We start from the raw sequence: 17,582 nt of genomic DNA, 5'->3' as shown, positions 1-17,582 counted from the left end.
GGATTAATAACGCCCATATTCAAAAGAGACAAACCAGACCCCAACAATTACAGAGGCATCTGTGTGGGCAGTAATCTGGGAAAGCTGTTCTGCAGCAGCATCAACACCCCATTAGAAGATTTGAAAAAAACTAAAATATATTGCATTTATATTCACAAAATATCTTAAGATTAAAATTAGCTCCTAACTTGCTATTTAAGAAATCTTAAAAAGGTGGGTGAATCCAGAATCCAAAAATATTTGCTCTAAAAGCATTACATAAAAGGTTTTAGTGCTAAAACAAGCTCAGAAATCAATCCAATGTTAGAAGTCGTTCTAAAGACTAAGACCAACTCACAACTATCCTACCATGACTGTTGCCAGCAACTATTTGAGAAGCAGAAACATTTTAGAAATGTTTAATTATAATGAGTTTCGAAAAAGACATTGTATTAATGGCAAGGGTATTATAACTGTGATAGAACTTTGTTAAAGACACAGTCACTGATTTTGCTAAGAAGTTGGGCAAGAAGTTACAGCTGTAAGCAAAAAAAGTCAAAACAGTGATTTTCAGAAACCTGTAAATAGTTTTCAGAACCTGTAAAAAGTTTATTTAGTATAGTAAATAGCATGATAAATAATTGAAGTGCCACTTAATTAAATATTAATTTAAGCAATGTAACTGATGTCATTTAAGTAATGAATATTAAAGAAAAATGCATCGTTTAATTAAGAATATTTACTGATATAAAGCAATATTATATATATATATATATATATATATATATATATATACATATACAGTTGAAGTCAGAATTATTTGCCCTCCTTTGAATTTTTTTTTCTTTTTTAAATATTTCCTAAATGATGTTTAACAGAGCAAGGAAATTTTCATGTCTGATAATATTTTTCCTTTTAGAGAAAGTCTTATTTGTTTTATTTCACCTACAATAAAATCAGTTAATAATTTTTTAAACACCATTTTAAGGTCAAAATTATTAGCCCCTTCAAGCTATTTTTTTTCAATAGTCTACAGAACAAACAATCGTTATACAATAACTTGCCTAATTACCCTAACCTGCCAAGTTAACCTAATTAACCACTTTAAATGTCACTTTAAGCTGTATAGAAGTGTCTTGAAAAATATCTATGAAAGTATTATTTACTATAATCATGGCAAAGATAAAAGAAATTAGTTAGAAATGAGTTATTAAAACTATTATGTTTATAAATGTGTTGGAAAAAAATCTTATTTCCGTTAAAAAGAAACTGGGGAAAAATAAACAGGGGGGCTAATAAATCTGACTTCAACTGTGTGTGTGTATGTATGTGTATGTATGTATGTATGTATGTGTGTGTGTGTGTGTGTGTGTGTGTGTGTGTGTGTGTGTGTATATATATATATATATATATATATATATATATATATATATGTGTGTGTGTGTGTGTGTGTGTGTGTGTGTGTGTGTGTGTGTGTGTGTGTGTGTGTGTATATATATATATATATATATTACATCTGGAAGCTGTTGTTAGCACACAAAAAAATTTTAATCAACAAAGCATTAAATCTACCAATGAAAATAGATGATTAAATTTCCCATTGAAACCTATGCAACTATAAACATATACAGTAAGCTGGAATTGGGTGTTCTAACCAGTTACCACCAGCTTCCATAACACAGCTTGAGCTGGTATAAGCTTAATTTTCAAATAATGAAATCCTCTAATAAAATAAAATATCTTGCTTTTTGATTTTTCAAAATCTTTTAATGTCTCCATATGACAGATTATTTTAAACACTCATAGAGCTGATCTTATTCAATTGTGCGATTCCGAGGTAGGACCAAACCCAAATTTCTGACATGCCAAAAATAGCATCCGACTGCTGATCGCCAGAGGTTTATCCAAACCTCTTCCCCCTACAAAATAAAAGAAAAATCGGATAAAAATCGCAGCTTTGTGTTCATATTATGCTAACCTGATAGCTGGCAATCCGCCACAAAACCAGTTAATAACGTTTGTTTTATCGTGTAAATCTCTGTAGAAAATTCTACACCTCCTCTTATCCGTGTCAACAAGAAAAGAACTCAAACACCACATCTCACCTTTCTCCTAGTTACTAGTGATGCTGATGCTGAGCAGCGCTTTCTGTTTTAGTATTGGTTTACGCTCTTCAAGGGGCGTGGCTTATGGTAAGCCATATTAGCATTAAATACCCCTTGCAATATACTAGTAATAATAATTTTATGACTAGTCAAAACTCATTTAAAGATATTTGCAATGTAACTAGAGATATCTCAATCAGATTTTTGACAAGGAGAATATTTCTTTGGAAATATCTGCATTAAGCTTTGTGACAAGGAAGAATGTAATTGTAGATATCATAACATCCAGACTACCCGCATTGCCAAGTCCCGCCTTTTTGTGGGCTTGTTTTGCATTGTCAGTGAACGTTTTTCTGTTTTTTTAAATATTTTTTCCAAGAACCAGCATGTACAGTTTTATACAACAAAATCACTTTTCATTTCTTAACAAGAAATGAATAAATGAGAAAAAACTCAAAATGTATGCCTTAAATTAAATTAAAAACTCGATACATAACACACACACAAACACACACACACTGAATGAAAGAATGAAAGTTTGCTCAGTGTTTGCTGCCATCTAGTGGTAAAATGATAAAACCTGAAGATAATTTTAAATATTTGTTTAGAATCTTGCCACACGTGCTTCAATAACTGAGGTTTTAAGTTTTATTTAATCTGTTACTTAGTCTACATTTTGCAGCTGTTATTATTACTCGCTACACACTCTATATTGTTGTTGTCTATTTTGCTATATAATAAGTATCTGCCTATGTCCTTTGAAATTGTTGCAATTCCACTACTAGAATTATAGTTTGAATACTAATTTAGTATTATTCATACTATAATTATAGTCTTATACATAGATATGCACATTTGTATATTTACTATTATTAACCTTTTCAAATATAATGCGTTATTTTATTCAATATTATTGTACAGAATTTGTACTGTAATAATAATATGGGATTCATTCCTTTTTTAATTAACGTTCTTATTCACTTTTAGAGGCTTCTGCTGTACATTATTGTTTACTGACAAATCTCTCTTTAAGAGATCAGATCTGGAGCGTCTCCACCACTTCACAAGGTGCATGGAAACAAACATAGGGCCTATCAAAACTGTAAAATTAAAGATTCCAGCACTACTTGTGATAAAGGATATACATTTAATGATGACAATACAGCTCTTTTATATAATAATAAAATATTCAAAATACGTATCAGCTTCCTTACTTTTAAGTTACTGGAGTTTTTCACACTAAAAACGTTCAGCAAATGCACTGCAGATAGATATCTTTAAATATAATTGTGACACAAAACAGAATAAGAGATATCGCGAATTACCATTGCAAATATAAATGCATCTTTTGGAGAAATCTACAACATCATCAGAGATATCTTCAATTGAGTTTTGACTAGTCAAAATATATTTAAAGATATCTTAAATCTGATCTCTAATTGTCATTCTGACAAGTCAAATCATAAATATCACTCGTCAAAATATAATTAGAGAGATGTCTTTAAATATATTTATTGGATAGTCTGAACAAAAGTTTATTCCTGTACCGCATGGTGTTCCTATATTGCAACAGATATTTGTTCATTTCTCTGCCACTGTTTCTAAAAGACCAACGTTCTAATTTTTTGGTTGGAAAGAGAAGATCTTAGCTTAGCCAGTGATGTGCTTTGGTTAAGTCACATGACGTGCAGTGTTTTTCTGTAGCACGATTTCTGACAAAATGGTGTTTATTGAGAGTAGTTGATGTTGCTGAATGCAAATGTAAAAGTCAATAAAAACAAAGGATCAAATTATGTCAGATCCACAAAAAAATTGGAAACATCACCAAAAAAGTTTTTATCAAATTAGTTTTTAGTAAATCGATCAAATGTAGCAATGTGTTGCCAAATGGCAACACTGTCCAATAGATTTTGCAATATTGCAACAGCTTAGCTTGAGTAACCCCATCGATCTAACGCCACCCAACCTGCTCCGAGCTGGTATCAATCCTCAACTTTCTGCATGGGAGTCGGGTGTTCTACCAAGGAGGCCAAAGACCATGGCCTCTAACAACTGTCGCTAGAGCACCTTTAGAGGTCAGAGGAGTAAGGTTTACCTGCACAGCACTCACTAGCTGGCCTCCGTTACACTTGCTAGCAAGCCAAGGTCAGCTGTGATCTTTTAAGTTAACAATAACAACGTGAAAGCTAGTAGTATACTGTTGATTAGTCATTTGTTAATGGCATTTGCATTATGGATAAAATCTCTTTTTTATTGGCAATACTACTTTTGAATAGACGAATACAGGGAACTGTGTATTAGCGAGCACCACCATGTTGGTAAGTGAAACAAGAATGCATGTTACCATACATCTATGGTAAGTGAAACAAGAAAAGGACAGAACTGACTCTTCCTGCAGATATAAGTGAGGATGAGATGGGTTTCAGTGACCATGAGAATGATGTAGATTGGACATTTGATAAGAGCAGTGATGAAGACAGGTAAGGTAATTTAGCTCAGAGGCAAATAAGACAGGCAAAGTACAGTATAATAAGCATTGTTATCTAGTAGCTTTATTCTAATGCATCTGGATTTATTTGCATAGATTTATTTGCTATATTTACCGGAGAAAACATTTATATTCACTGTATGTTGTATGATAATACAAAATTGTTTGTTTTCAATAATATTCAGCAAAAAAAAAAAAAAAAAAAAAAAAGAAATCTATTGGAATATGAGTTGTTGGAACATATGTATAAGGTGTCATTTATAAGATCTGTCTTAAAGTTTAAATTCTGCAACACCAATTAAATAATTTCAAACAACAAAATGATTAATTATAAGGAAAATTCTAAGTTATATCCACTGTTAGACGTTTTTTAGTACCTTAAAAAATGTTTTTCCAAAAAGTATTTTTACAGCACATCAAGTTAAGTCATTCTAAGAAAAGAGAAACTGAAATATTTTTTCATGGATTTGTCATAATGCGTACTGGAGAGTTCAATGCTGAAACGGCTTGCCACAGTGAAGGGGAAAACAAGACACACACCGCGGCTTTAAAATGGCTGTTTTTGTCGTTTTGTTGTTGGCAGTGATGCTTCTTGATGTTGAACCAGCCACGACTGGTGAGTCTGCTGTTATTTTCACTTAAATATAGCTACTCTTTTTAGGATATTTCTTAAATACCGAAATTAAATTAATCGACGTCATTATTGTTTCTCATGCTGCTTATATAGCCTACTTATTCCATCGCCTAATAATGGTATAAAATGTCTTAAAGGTTATGCCTGTTATGGTGTGTGTAGGTTATTTGATCTGTTTATGGCCTCCCAGGCGTCAGCGAATACTTTCGGTTCAGGAAAAAAAACCTCCTGGCACCGCCTTCAGTGTTGACAGATGTAGCTGACAACTGACCGATGTTGTGGTTGTGCATCTCTACCGGAACACTGTTTTCTTCTTTATTTATTCTCTTTCAATACAGAAAAACACTCCCTCTACTACATATACACAGCTTTATCCAGACCTGTCGACCTGCCGGGCATCTATGAATTCACTGCAATGGGTTTGCTTGATGACAGACAGATTGACTATTACAACAGCCAAGAGCAGAAGAAGATTCCTAAACAGCACTGGATGAAAGAGAAAATGCAGGAAGATTACTGGGAAAAAGGCACCCAGTCCAGAAAGAGCAAAGAACAGTGGTTTAATGTGAACGTCAACATTCTGATGGACCGAATGAGACAAAATAAATCAGGTGAAGAATGGTTATCTGTTTTACCCTGCATATACAGTACTGGACAAAAGAACAGGCAAATCAGCATATTATAGTGATGCCAAAATTTCAGATTTCAAAAGCACATAAATAATTAAGTTTAAGATACATCCCAAGTCTTTTCTGCCTTTAATTTTGGAGACTGCCGCTTTAAGATCATCCTCCATGTTGCCTGTATTTATTTTAAATGTAAGTGAGTGCCGTAAAATCAATCTATTGCAACTGACGCTATCGCTCTGTTATAAATCTAATGTAAACCCCCCCTGGGTTGCAATCCAATAGGTAAAAAAATGAAAGGCTGATGCTTTTTGTTTGGATGTTGCATTTTTACGTAACTATTTTTTTAATCTTCTGTAGTTATGGATGAACAATGGTAATTTAAAAAGTTTATTCAAATTTATTAGATTTTTAGAAATCACCAAGCGACCTCCTCTCATTGTCCTGCGACCCCCACTTTGAGAACCACTGACCTTGGAGACCGGCAGCTTTCATAATAAATGGCACAAAAAACTGTGCCTGTTCCCTAATTATGCACAGGTATGATAACACCACCTTCAGTAAGTTATGATGAAATACTCACAACTCAAAAAAGTTATCATCAAATTAGTTTTTTGTAAATCGATCAAATGTACTGTATGTGTTGCCTAATGTGCAATATCGCAATAGCTTAGCTAGCAAGGTCAGCTGTGAACTTTTAAGTTGTAACAATAACAGCGTGAAAGCTATTAGTATACTGTTGATTAGTAATTTGTTAATGGCATTTGCATTATGGATCAAATCAAATTTTTAATGGCAATATTACTTTTGAATAGATATGAATACAGGGAACAGTGTATTGGCGAGCACCACCATGTTCTATGATAAGTGAAACAAGAAAAGGACAGAACTGTCTCTTCCTGCAGATGTTAGTGAGGATGAGATGGGTTTTAAAAGTTTATCAATGGTTATTAATAAACCGGCAGCTCGAGTTCATATTAAACGGCACTATAAACGGTGTCTGTGTCCTTATCATGCACAGGCCACAGGTATGGATAAACACTCATTTAAAGTGGTCTGTCTGAAATATTTACTCTAAAGAAATGTTTTGAACTGATGTTAGAAAGTGTTAGTTCTATAAATTGATTCGTTTTTGGTTTAATTAAATGGTAAACGTTATAGTCACTCGTGGTTAGCAAAAGTAGCCGAAGCTAATGTTTAGTTAATGGTTAACTGAAGGGATGTGAACAGAGCATGTAGTAGTGATGTAGGCATTCAGAAATATGCATTAGATCGTTTTCTAAACACCTCCTTGTTAAGTAATTGTTACATTTGTTATGAATGTCAGCCAGATTAAGTTTATATGGGGTATATTTTTGTAGTGATCCTCTTCTTAAATGTTTTTGAAAGCATAACCCTCCCAAAAATATTTAATTTGAATTAGTAATAAGTGATAGTAAGAGTTTAATGTTTTAATGCAGGGTTTTTGGTTTTAAAACGTCCTAATTTGCTTTCTCAATAACTTGAGGTTATTAAATGAGCAAAAGGGAAATGTATTTAATTCTATATTGTTTGCATTTCTTTTAAATATGTTATGTTAATATTATTAAGTGTTAATATAAATGCTGATGTAATGTAATTTGAAAAAGGTGTGAAAGAACGTGTTATATTGATTTAATTATAATGATCTGCATATTTTTTTCCTTTATGCTAGTAGTTATATATGGGGGTAAGAAATGATTTCTTTTAATATTTTTTGTAATACTTCAGCATCTCAAATTAGGACCAATACTGTGTTCTAAGAAGTGTTTTCAAGTGTATTGAGTATTTTTGTTTCATGTATTAATGTCTTTTGTTCACATAGAAATTCTAGTTACATTGCATTGAGTAATTTGAGTATTGACTGAAGTGACACATTTTAATTTCATCTTATCGAGATACGCTTGGTTTTTATTCCGGAACACTTTGTACATTGTGTTAGCTTTAAAAAAAAAGTAAATATCTTTGTTATATTAAACTGCACTCAGGCAATCCTATAACATGTCTGTCTCCTTATTATTCACAGTTTTGTGCATGATTTGGCTTGTGCCCGTCCAGATTCCCTTAGGTCTGGAGCCGATAACATAGAGGAGACCTTTTTAAGCATTGAAACGTTTGACCTGTATTGTTTATATCTTTAAACCGTTATATCTGTGTAGATTTTTTCACCTCAGTTAAATTGTCTGTTTCAGATCTTCATGTTCTTCAGTGGAGACATGGTTGTGAAATTGACAGTCAGGACGATGATGTTCGGTTTTCTAAAGGCATTGATGAGTACAGTTATGATGGAGAAAACTTCTTGTCTTTTGATGATGCGGATTCTCAGTGGGTTGCCCCAGTGGACGCAGCTCTTCCAACCAAGAGGAAATGGGATAATGTGCCCATCCTAAATCAGTACACTAAGGGCTACTTGGAAAAAGAGTGTGTGGACTGGCTCAACAAATTCAGAGAATATGAAGATGAGGAGCTTAGAGAAGGCTGTAAGTAAACATACAGCATTCATACAAACCAGGCTCATTCTGATTATGTACCATTATATAGGTGAATTACCAACCTATGACACCGCACGGGTTCAACCCTGCATACCGGTTGCAAAAAAAGGCCGGTTGCAATAGGAAACATACTGTGTTGTGCTGTAGGATGCCAAAACCGAAAGTCCAAAAATAAAGAACTTAAATTTTACTGTACACCTTAATGCTTTTGATGCCAACTGCAGACGTCTTTAGATAACAGCCATCAGAAGAGCTGAATGGAGTGAGGACCTAATTAGAAATGCTGGACTCTGCAGTTCTCAGTTTATATCAGGTAAGTTCACGCTATGCTAAATCACACACATCACTCGTTTTTGATTGCAGCAATGATTTCAGCAAAAACAGTTAAATATTGCTGAGTGCTGAATGCTAAGAATGAAGTGTAAAAGTTCACATACCCTGCTGTACAGGTGCAGTTGTTTTGCTTGTTGATGATTAATTACCCAGGCCTTGCACAGTTCCGTCTTTTTCATTGGCTAGGCAGAACCTGGGTTTTTAGCACTACATAGTTTTGAATCTGGTAATCATGGAACATTATTTCTTGCACATATCCACACAGAACAACATTGTTGGCATCCAAAGACTTGTAGGCCTTTAACTTCTCTTTTGTTAAAACACTTGGAGCTTCAATGAAATTGTATATTTTGGGCTGGATGCTTGGCCATTTCGTCTTATCCAATATCCGTTAGGAGGGTGCTATTGCAAATGAACCTGTCAGATGAACGCCGCTCACTTTAACGTTAATTTTGCCGAATAACTGTGCTGATCACTGAGTGACAAGCTGTTAAATTAAGCTGAAAGCATTATGTAAACAATATATATACTGTGTAATCAATATAACTTATTTCTAAGACAACAACAAACTCTGTACCACATCGGATGTCATTCCCTCGCTGTAAATGCTAGATTTTATATGATGGAGAAAACTGTAAATGTTTTTTTCTGTAACCTCGCTGCACACGCATCCTGAATATTTTCAAACCAATAATTAGTCTATACATTTCTGGTGAGCGCCAAATACATGCCAGTAGTAATGTTTTTTTTTTTTTTTTTGCAGTTTTTGTTTTCACGAATCCACCAGAGGCTGTTGCGTATATATGCTTTTTGTGATCTCAATATTATTTTGCGAGTGCCATCCGTGCCTGCTGCTCTCATGTAAATCCACCAGGGGCTGACTGACGGACTGATCAACTGACCCTCCTCCTTCATTCTCTAAACCCAACCGATAGTGTTTTCAAAAACAATCCAGAAAAATCAAAGCCCTTGCGACAGTCAGATTTTTACCACGTTTTCAGATTTTACCACATTCGCACTCTATTATTTACTTGATTATTTTCTTTTTCGTGATCGCGGTCAGCTCTGCTACACCTTACAAGTCTACCAACGTACATGGCAAGCCACTGGACAAACTGACAACAGCAGGAAAACCACCCATACGGAGGTAAGCAATCAGATGATAAGCGAGAAAAGAAAATGCATTATACCACCCCATAACGTTTGAAATGCAGCCATACGTTCCTCTGGCTACATCATTTATGATCTTCAGAAATGTTTATAAGGGTATGTTTTCAGAATGAGCCTATGTTGCATTCATTTGGTTAGCGTTATAGAATGAATTGATAAAAAATTCTACTTGTATTTTCAGCTCCCCCAGATGTTCATGTGTTTGCAAGGAGCATTATCAATGGCAAAGCCAAGCTAAAACTCACTTGTCTGGCTACTGGATTCTACCCCAAAGATGTGTATTTGACCATAAGGAAATACCGCATGGCACTGTCTGATAAAGATCTAGAATCCTCAGGAGTTAGACCAAACCATGATGGGACCTTTCAGCTTAGAAAGAGCACTTACATCTACGAGGATGAAAAAGCAGAATATGACTGTTATGTGAAGCACAGAACCCTTGGAGCACCAATTATCAAAAAATGGGGTAATCAAAGCAGACAGATTCAAAAAGCATGACAAAAGCTGGGAACTTACTATTTTCACTTTCTGTTGTCAATATTTAAAGGAACAGCTCACCCTCAGGTGGTTCTAAACCTTTTTTGAATATCTTTCTTGTGTTAATATTATTTGTGATAAAATTATGCTAGGAAGGTTGGGAAAAACAGCCAATGACGTCCATATTAGGAACAAAAAAATGTATGGAAGTCAATGGCTCCTTTTCCCCACAACATTAGTCATTTGTGTTCAACAAAAGAAAGAAACTCAAACAGGTTTGGAACAAGTGGAGAAGGAGTAAGACTGTCCCTTTTAATAAAATATTTTGTAAATGTCTAATTTTGCATTTGTTTAGATGGGAAATGCAGCGATTGCTCCAAGGTGACTTTCCTTGGTATGATTGTTGGAGCAATAATCGGAGCGGTGCTTGTGCTGACAGTCATTGGCTTGGTAATTTTGGTCTTAACAATTAAGAAAGGTGAGTAGAGACTGATACAGTAGATTATTAACATTTTCTTTTCTCTTTTTTTCCCCCTTTTTCCTTTTTTAACCCTACATTTTTAAATTGAGTATGTGAATTAAATAATAACACGACAGAGTGTTTGTTTCAGAAGTTTAAATTATGGCTGTCAAAATTTGTGCGATTAATGCACTCGATTCATTTGAAATATTTAACACGTAAAAAAATAAACGCAGTTGCAATTTTTTTTATTTCCTGTTGTGGCCGACGTGCTTGTCATGCAAAGAAATATGGATAAGAACAAGGACGCGCTTTTAGAAGGAAAGTCACTCTCATTCAGCAACATATTTTTCATGCCACGTGACAATTATTGGACAAAAATATGAAGTAAGGACTGCTGGAAGAGTGTTGTTTTAATGGAATTTGATACCGCATGGCAAACAAAAAAAAAACCCTCTGCATTTTGGGACTCGGTGGTCCTTTAAGGTAATCAAAAATCGTTGCTTACATGGTAGACTCTAATCAGAGTATTATCTTAATCATAAAAGTGAAGTATTGGTGTCGATGTAAATGTACTCAGTGAAAGTGCCAGATGATGTCGCAAGCTGTCAAAGACAGCCCATTCCTCTGCCTTTAAGTTGATTCCATGCGCCTTCATATGTTTTATTAAGTTTGACGTGTTTCCCCCATACACGCAACTTTTGTAAAGTGTCTGCTTCACGTTGTTGTGTCAGAATCCTTGCTTGTAAAATAAAGCCATACTTTAGAACGCTTAGTTTAAGCAAACGCTTAAATGAACGCGATCGTGCCTGTTGATGAATCTGAAGGGATCCCTCGCTCACTGTCTGTGTGCGTGCGTGTGTGTGCGTTACCTAGCAACAAGAGCAAACGCCTGACATCGCTGACTGTCCAAAGTGTCTTTAAGGCATTCTATATGTATTCTATAGTCTTTGCGGTGTCCGTATCCCTCAAAGCTGTTTATAATTAAATGTTTAGAGATGGTGTGACCAAAGTCCCTGAAAGAAGTTTGTAGTCTTTGGTACGTGCCTTTGATGTACCCCTTGGCCACATTGTCACATTGGCCACAATGTTAAAGAGGACTAAGCAAAAATTTTTCTACTTTATAATTAATGTTTTCAACTCGCAATACAACTTTACAATGAGTACAATTGTTTGTATTCAATACTTTATTATTATTATAATTTTCCATTTTCCATATTTGCAATACCTGTATTTTGGATTTCTTTGTTGTCCATTTAGAATCCAACACCCAAAATCATTTTAGTTTGCTATTGGATACTTTTGAAATTCAAATGGCACTTACATGCCTGTGTTTTTATTTCTGTAATAAATACGGCGTTTCGTGATTAATCATGATTAATTACAAAAAAAGTGTGATTAAATAGTTATTTTTTAATCATTTGACAGCCCTAGTTTAAATATATAATGCTGAATGGATGTACTCAGGATAACATTACTGTATATTGAGTTAAATCTCTTAATCTGTCTAAATCAATGTCTTTCTATCCAGTTGCATTTATTGTTATTTTTGTATCTGTATTAAAACTATTCTTAACTGATTTTTATCTGTCACGCTTTAGCTCCCAAGAAACCCTTTTACAAAAACGGTAAAGGTCCATGTATCTTATTCCCAAAATGTAATCAGTCCACAATAAGATATTTCATGTTTCTTTAACATGAAAACAGTGCAGTTATCTAAACACAATTTATAATAGTTGATGTATGTCATTTTAATATATCAAAAAATATATATTATTTGCAGGTTTTCTTTTTTAAAAGCTTCAGCAAACCTGAATTGTTTGCTGTCATTGATATATTTTAAAATGCACTCCTTCCAGGTAACAGTGCCTTTTTAGAAATGTGCCAAAATTGATGTGGAAAGACTGCTTTTCCGTGGACTTAACATTATGAAATAGTGACAATACAACATTTAACTGTGAGCGTACAAAGTTTCTGATATGTTTGTTGATGGTGGACTTATTACAGGAAATAAGGAATGCTGTATATGTGTGTTTTAATTAATGCACTAAAATGTAAGCGCATTATTAAATACATCATGTCTTCAGGCTATCTAAACTGATGTGTAAAGCCTTGATGACACAACATTTGTCCATTGTCACTGCTTATTTCACTGTTGTTGTTGTTGTTGTTGTTGTTGTTGTTGTTGGGCTGCACACATTTTTTGTGGAATCATTTTAAAAACAACAAAGTAACATCTTATGTACAGCACACTTTGACATTTCAATGTTTCTCGGCAGGAATTGGGGATAATGATCCAAGTGCAATACCGCTAAATAATAATCAACACATTGAACCATCCGGTAAGTAAACTTTAAATGTTATACTATTGCAGCAAGAGTGTTCTCACTATACTGTTGTCATGATCACCAGCGATCTAACCACCAGAGGTCGCTGGTAAACACTTATACACACATAGGGCTACAAATCTGCTTGTAAATGGACCACATATTCATATATATGTCATGCAACACACACACACAACCGGTTCCTGATCCTGACTGATTGCATACACACAGCTGATGCTGCTCAAGTACTGATTACACACACATGTATACAGCTTACATTGAGACACTCATTGAGAGTCTTGTTATCTGCTATAGTGACACTACAACGCGTTTCATTTGTCTGCCTTTGGCGTGTTTTTGATCCTTTGCCTTGTTTATTTGTTTCATCCTGTTTACTGCCTGCCTTGTGACCATCTGCCTGTTATTTTGACTTCGACTCTGTATTGCCCTCATACATCTGTTTGCCCCTGTATTGACCACTGCTTGCCTGACCATTCTAATCACCCTGCATGTGGATCCTCACCTCTGTTGTCAGTGTCACACCCCTGGTTACAACTGTATAGCACATTTCTGTTTTTACTATAGGCTGCAAGAATTACAGGTTGTCCTTCCCAACAGCGTTTTGCAAGACACTGTTCACAGACCAGCTTAAAGTGCAATTTAAAGGCTTAACTAGGTTAATTGGGTTAACTAAGTTAGGGTAATTAGAAAAGACAAAATTCTTAGGGGTCTAATAACATTGACATTGCAAATGTTTTTGTACAAAATATTAAAACTTCTTTCATTCCAACCAATTCCAGAAGTGCTCCCACTTCTGATAGTTTTACTGAGATATGCAGATTTCTTTTTGAATTGTCTATTAAATAAGCTTACTCCATTCACCCCTCTAAAACGTAAATAAATAGTGCTTTTTAATGCTAACAGACTGCTGTGGTCGACAAAATTGAAAGTAAGCCATGATACGGGCTTATGCTATTGAGCTAGCAAGGATAGGAAACCAGTGAGAGGTTGAGAGAAGACTTGGGAGTTTGATGGGAATATTTTGATGGGAGTCCAGACTGCAGTAATGTCCAGAACTGCTCTAGGGCTGTGATGTATGTACATCGATGTACTGTTGGTAGCTATTTTGCCAAAGTTCTAAAGTGATGTTTACTTTATGGAATGCTACGAATATAAATTGATTTCAAATGTGTTGGTGTATTATAGCTGCAGTTCTATATAAAGGTACAAATTATTAGCATATAATAAATGAATAACATGTTTATGTTTGTATTTCAGTGAAGGAGTCCAAAAATAAACCGACAGCTGCAGAAGGACAATCTACTAGTGGAGATCTGAAAAGTTAAAGTCCGATTATTTTGGAAAATTTGTATTGGCAGAATGACAGTTAAATCTGTTGACAATTTTCTGAAAATTTGGTTTTGTTTATATATATATATATATATATATATATATATATATATATATATATATATATATATATATATATATATATATATATATATATATATATATATATATATAAATATTTGTTTTTGCCTTATTTCTCCAACATCTAAAAGAGGAAAGTAGACACATTTTCAATACCAGTTTTAAAAATAAGCACTTTATAGCAACCATAAAAGTAATTCAGAGCTTGTCTGATGAAAGTATCATTAAATGATCCTCGACGCTCCATAAAAAGTAAAGCATTCCTTTATACTTTTTGGTTTCTCACTGAATTGTAAAATGATGTTGTGATTGTTTTATTTTAGTTGCTTAATTTAAATTTCATTCTCGGCTTTTATATATATATATATAATGTTTGATCTAATATTTCTTCATGATATGAGATGCATCAGTGTTATAATGTATATATTCATGCTGTTCATTAGGGGCCTTAAGCTATTTCCTTAATGTGGTTTATTCCATTTCTGTCATTTACTGTGTTTTCAGAAACTGATGAATACCACTGTTTTTACTGTAGTGGCCTCTGATATTATTTCTAGTGTTTCTGTTTGTCTGTTAATCTGTACATTATTTTTGTCTCAATATGATTAATGAGGTAAAGTTGGCACATTCAGACTTTCTCCTTGATAATATAGTTTCAGAAAATTGCTCTTTGCTAATTCTAAATAGTGAAATGATGTTAGCAGCCAATGAATATCAAAAAACAACATTGCTCACTATCAAATAAATAGTGCTAATGTTGTTTTAAACTCATACTTACATGTGATTTCAAGCCAAATAATTATGGCAAACAATATAGGCAGCATGTCATAAGTTGTCACTGAACGAATGCATGGATATAACACCAATTTTACCTCAATATGTAGTTTTGCCTTTGTTTAAAATCTAAGCACCTTGTGAACTTTTGCACTTTTTTGTTAATATTAAGATGACAGTACAAAAGGATATTGTGAGCATTACTGTTATTGACTGTAATTAAAAACTAAAGTGTATTTAACTATTCAGTTTTCGTTTTTCAAAAGCATTACACTTTCGAGATGTTTCTCAACCACGTTCCTGGAGGACCACCAACACTGCACATTTTGCTTGTCTCCTTTGTCTGTTGCACCCATTACTGGTCTTTCAGTCTCTGCTAATGAGTTGATCTGAATCAGGTGTGTTTGGTTAAGGAGACATAGAAATGTGCAAAGCTGGTGGTCCTCCAGGAACATGGTTGAGAAACACTAGAGCATCTAAAGGAAGGTTGAAGATGTTTTTCGGTTGTTTTGGTAGCACTTTATTTACAGTCAAGTATATGTATACTGTAAGACCTCCTTAACCCTTCCTGTAGCCTGTACCAGCCTATGCAATGTTTCACTTATTTCACTTGACACTAAACATTTCACCTAAAAGTGTTTCTGTCTGTAACTAAGTGTTTCAAGCCTTTATGAGTTTCTTTTTTTGATGTTGGATAACCTCGATAAACATTGCCATCTGTAGTAAGAAAAACAAATCAGTTACAGGTTTCACAAAGTCTTTCATCCATTTTCCTTCAGCTTATAAGACTATAGTCCCTTTATTCATCAGGGGTCGCCACAGTGGTATGAGCCGCCAACTTATCCAGCATATGTTTTACATAGCGAATGCCTTTTTCTGTTGCAACCCAGTACTGGGAAACATTAATACACACTCATACACTACGGCCAATTTAGTTTTTTCAATTCACCTATAACACATGTCTTTGGACTGTGGGGGAAACACGGGGAGAACATCCAAACTCCACATAGAAATGCCAACTGCTCCAAAAGAAAATAGTAAAAGGGTGAGTAAATGAAGACAATTTTCATTTTTGGTTAAACTGTCCCTTTAAGTGGAAGCATTTGGACATCACTACTCCTCACTCCCTCAAATGGCGACCTTTTAAGGTTGTTACTAGATACTTAGGATATGGTTGCGGCCGGAAGTTAACGAGAATTATTTACAGTTATTACACGTGATTCCATGCTGACTATTACGTGAGTCGTAATAGTTGGGAAAACTTAGAGCGCAGTTAATGGGTGAATACAACAAAACATTTTTACAATCTTATTTGCTCAATTATTTAAAAAAAAGCTCCACGATGTAAAGTCTTTAAGAAGACCGACGGTAGAAAGAACAACCTCAAATTTGTTGTCCTGCTGCATTAGAAACACTTCAAAAGTGGTAATTCTTTTTTTTTTTGTCATTTAAAGCAATGATATACATACATAAATACATATAAATGTTCATACGTTTTTTTATATGAAATATTAAAAACTTTAAAGAGTTTAAGATGCTGATGACCGTTAAACGCGTCATTTATTTATTTATGTTTTTATTGCATAGACTAACAATAGCATACAAAAAATGAGGAATACAATGTTTACATTTTTTACATCGAAAAAACAAGTCAGTAGAGAAAAAAAATAAAAATAAAATTACAGGGGATATAAAAATTACAAAAAAAATTGTATAGGAAAAGGATTCCAAAATTGCATACATTCTTATAGCTTTTTTGTTTTTTGTGTCTTTTAGGGTTTCTATTTAATGCTTAAAATCTATTTTAAACAAATAAATATTAGGCTTATCATTGGACCATTTTTGTTTGTGAACATGGTACTTCCCATATATTATCATTACCGTTAAACGCGTCATGGGTCATAACAGGCTTGTGAAAAGGGTATTTTACGCTCTTCAGGGGGCGGGGCTTTGAATTTTGACTGTCCCATAACGGTTCAACATTTTCGTCAGCCATCACAGAAGACACTATGGCAAGCCGTTTTAGCATTAAACACTCCATACTTGTGACTAGTCATATTGTTCAATAAAAAAAAAATATTTACTACAATTGAGTTTTGATTTGTCACATGTAATTAGAGATTTTTCTACAGTTTTACTAGTGACAATTAAATTAGAGATAGGCCTATCACAAATTGAGTTGCCACTTGTGCAAATTCAGGATATTCATTTATAATAAAAGATAATAAGTCAAGATATCTCAGAGTTTTTACTATTCATAATCCATTA

At 34.0% G+C, this 17,582-nt stretch overlaps 1 protein-coding gene across 5 annotated transcripts; it reads left to right on the top strand.

Moving 5' to 3' along the window:
* The first annotated feature begins 5,065 nt into the window (after positions 1–5,065).
* Positions 5,066–15,036, top strand: mhc1zda (major histocompatibility complex class I ZDA). 5 transcript variants are annotated; one of them, NM_001287097.1, is given in 8 exon segments: positions 5,125–5,188; positions 5,545–5,817; positions 8,043–8,330; positions 10,027–10,311; positions 10,678–10,800; positions 12,384–12,410; positions 13,062–13,124; positions 14,388–14,455. In NM_001287097.1, coding segments are annotated over 8 exon segments (1,191 nt in total).
* Positions 15,037–17,582: the final 2,546 nt, after the last annotated feature.

This window comes from Danio rerio, chromosome 1, assembly GCF_052040795.2.
Source record: "Danio rerio strain M-AB ecotype USA chromosome 1, GRCz13ab, whole genome shotgun sequence".
NCBI classification, from domain to species: domain Eukaryota; kingdom Metazoa; phylum Chordata; class Actinopteri; order Cypriniformes; family Danionidae; genus Danio; species Danio rerio.
This window is presented reverse-complemented; position numbering and strand designations above follow the sequence as displayed.

Coding starts and splice junctions, on each gene's coding strand:
- mhc1zda (XM_087234996.1), top strand. CDS start 5,125: ATGGCTGTTTTTGTCGTTTTGTTGTTGGCAGTGATGCTTCTTGATGTT. Junction 8,331..10,026: donor TGAGGAGCTTAGAGAAGGCT/GTAAGTAAACAT, acceptor TTGTATTTTCAG/CTCCCCCAGATGTTCATGTG. Junction 13,125..14,387: donor TCAACACATTGAACCATCCG/GTAAGTAAACTT, acceptor TTTGTATTTCAG/TGAAGGAGTCCAAAAATAAA.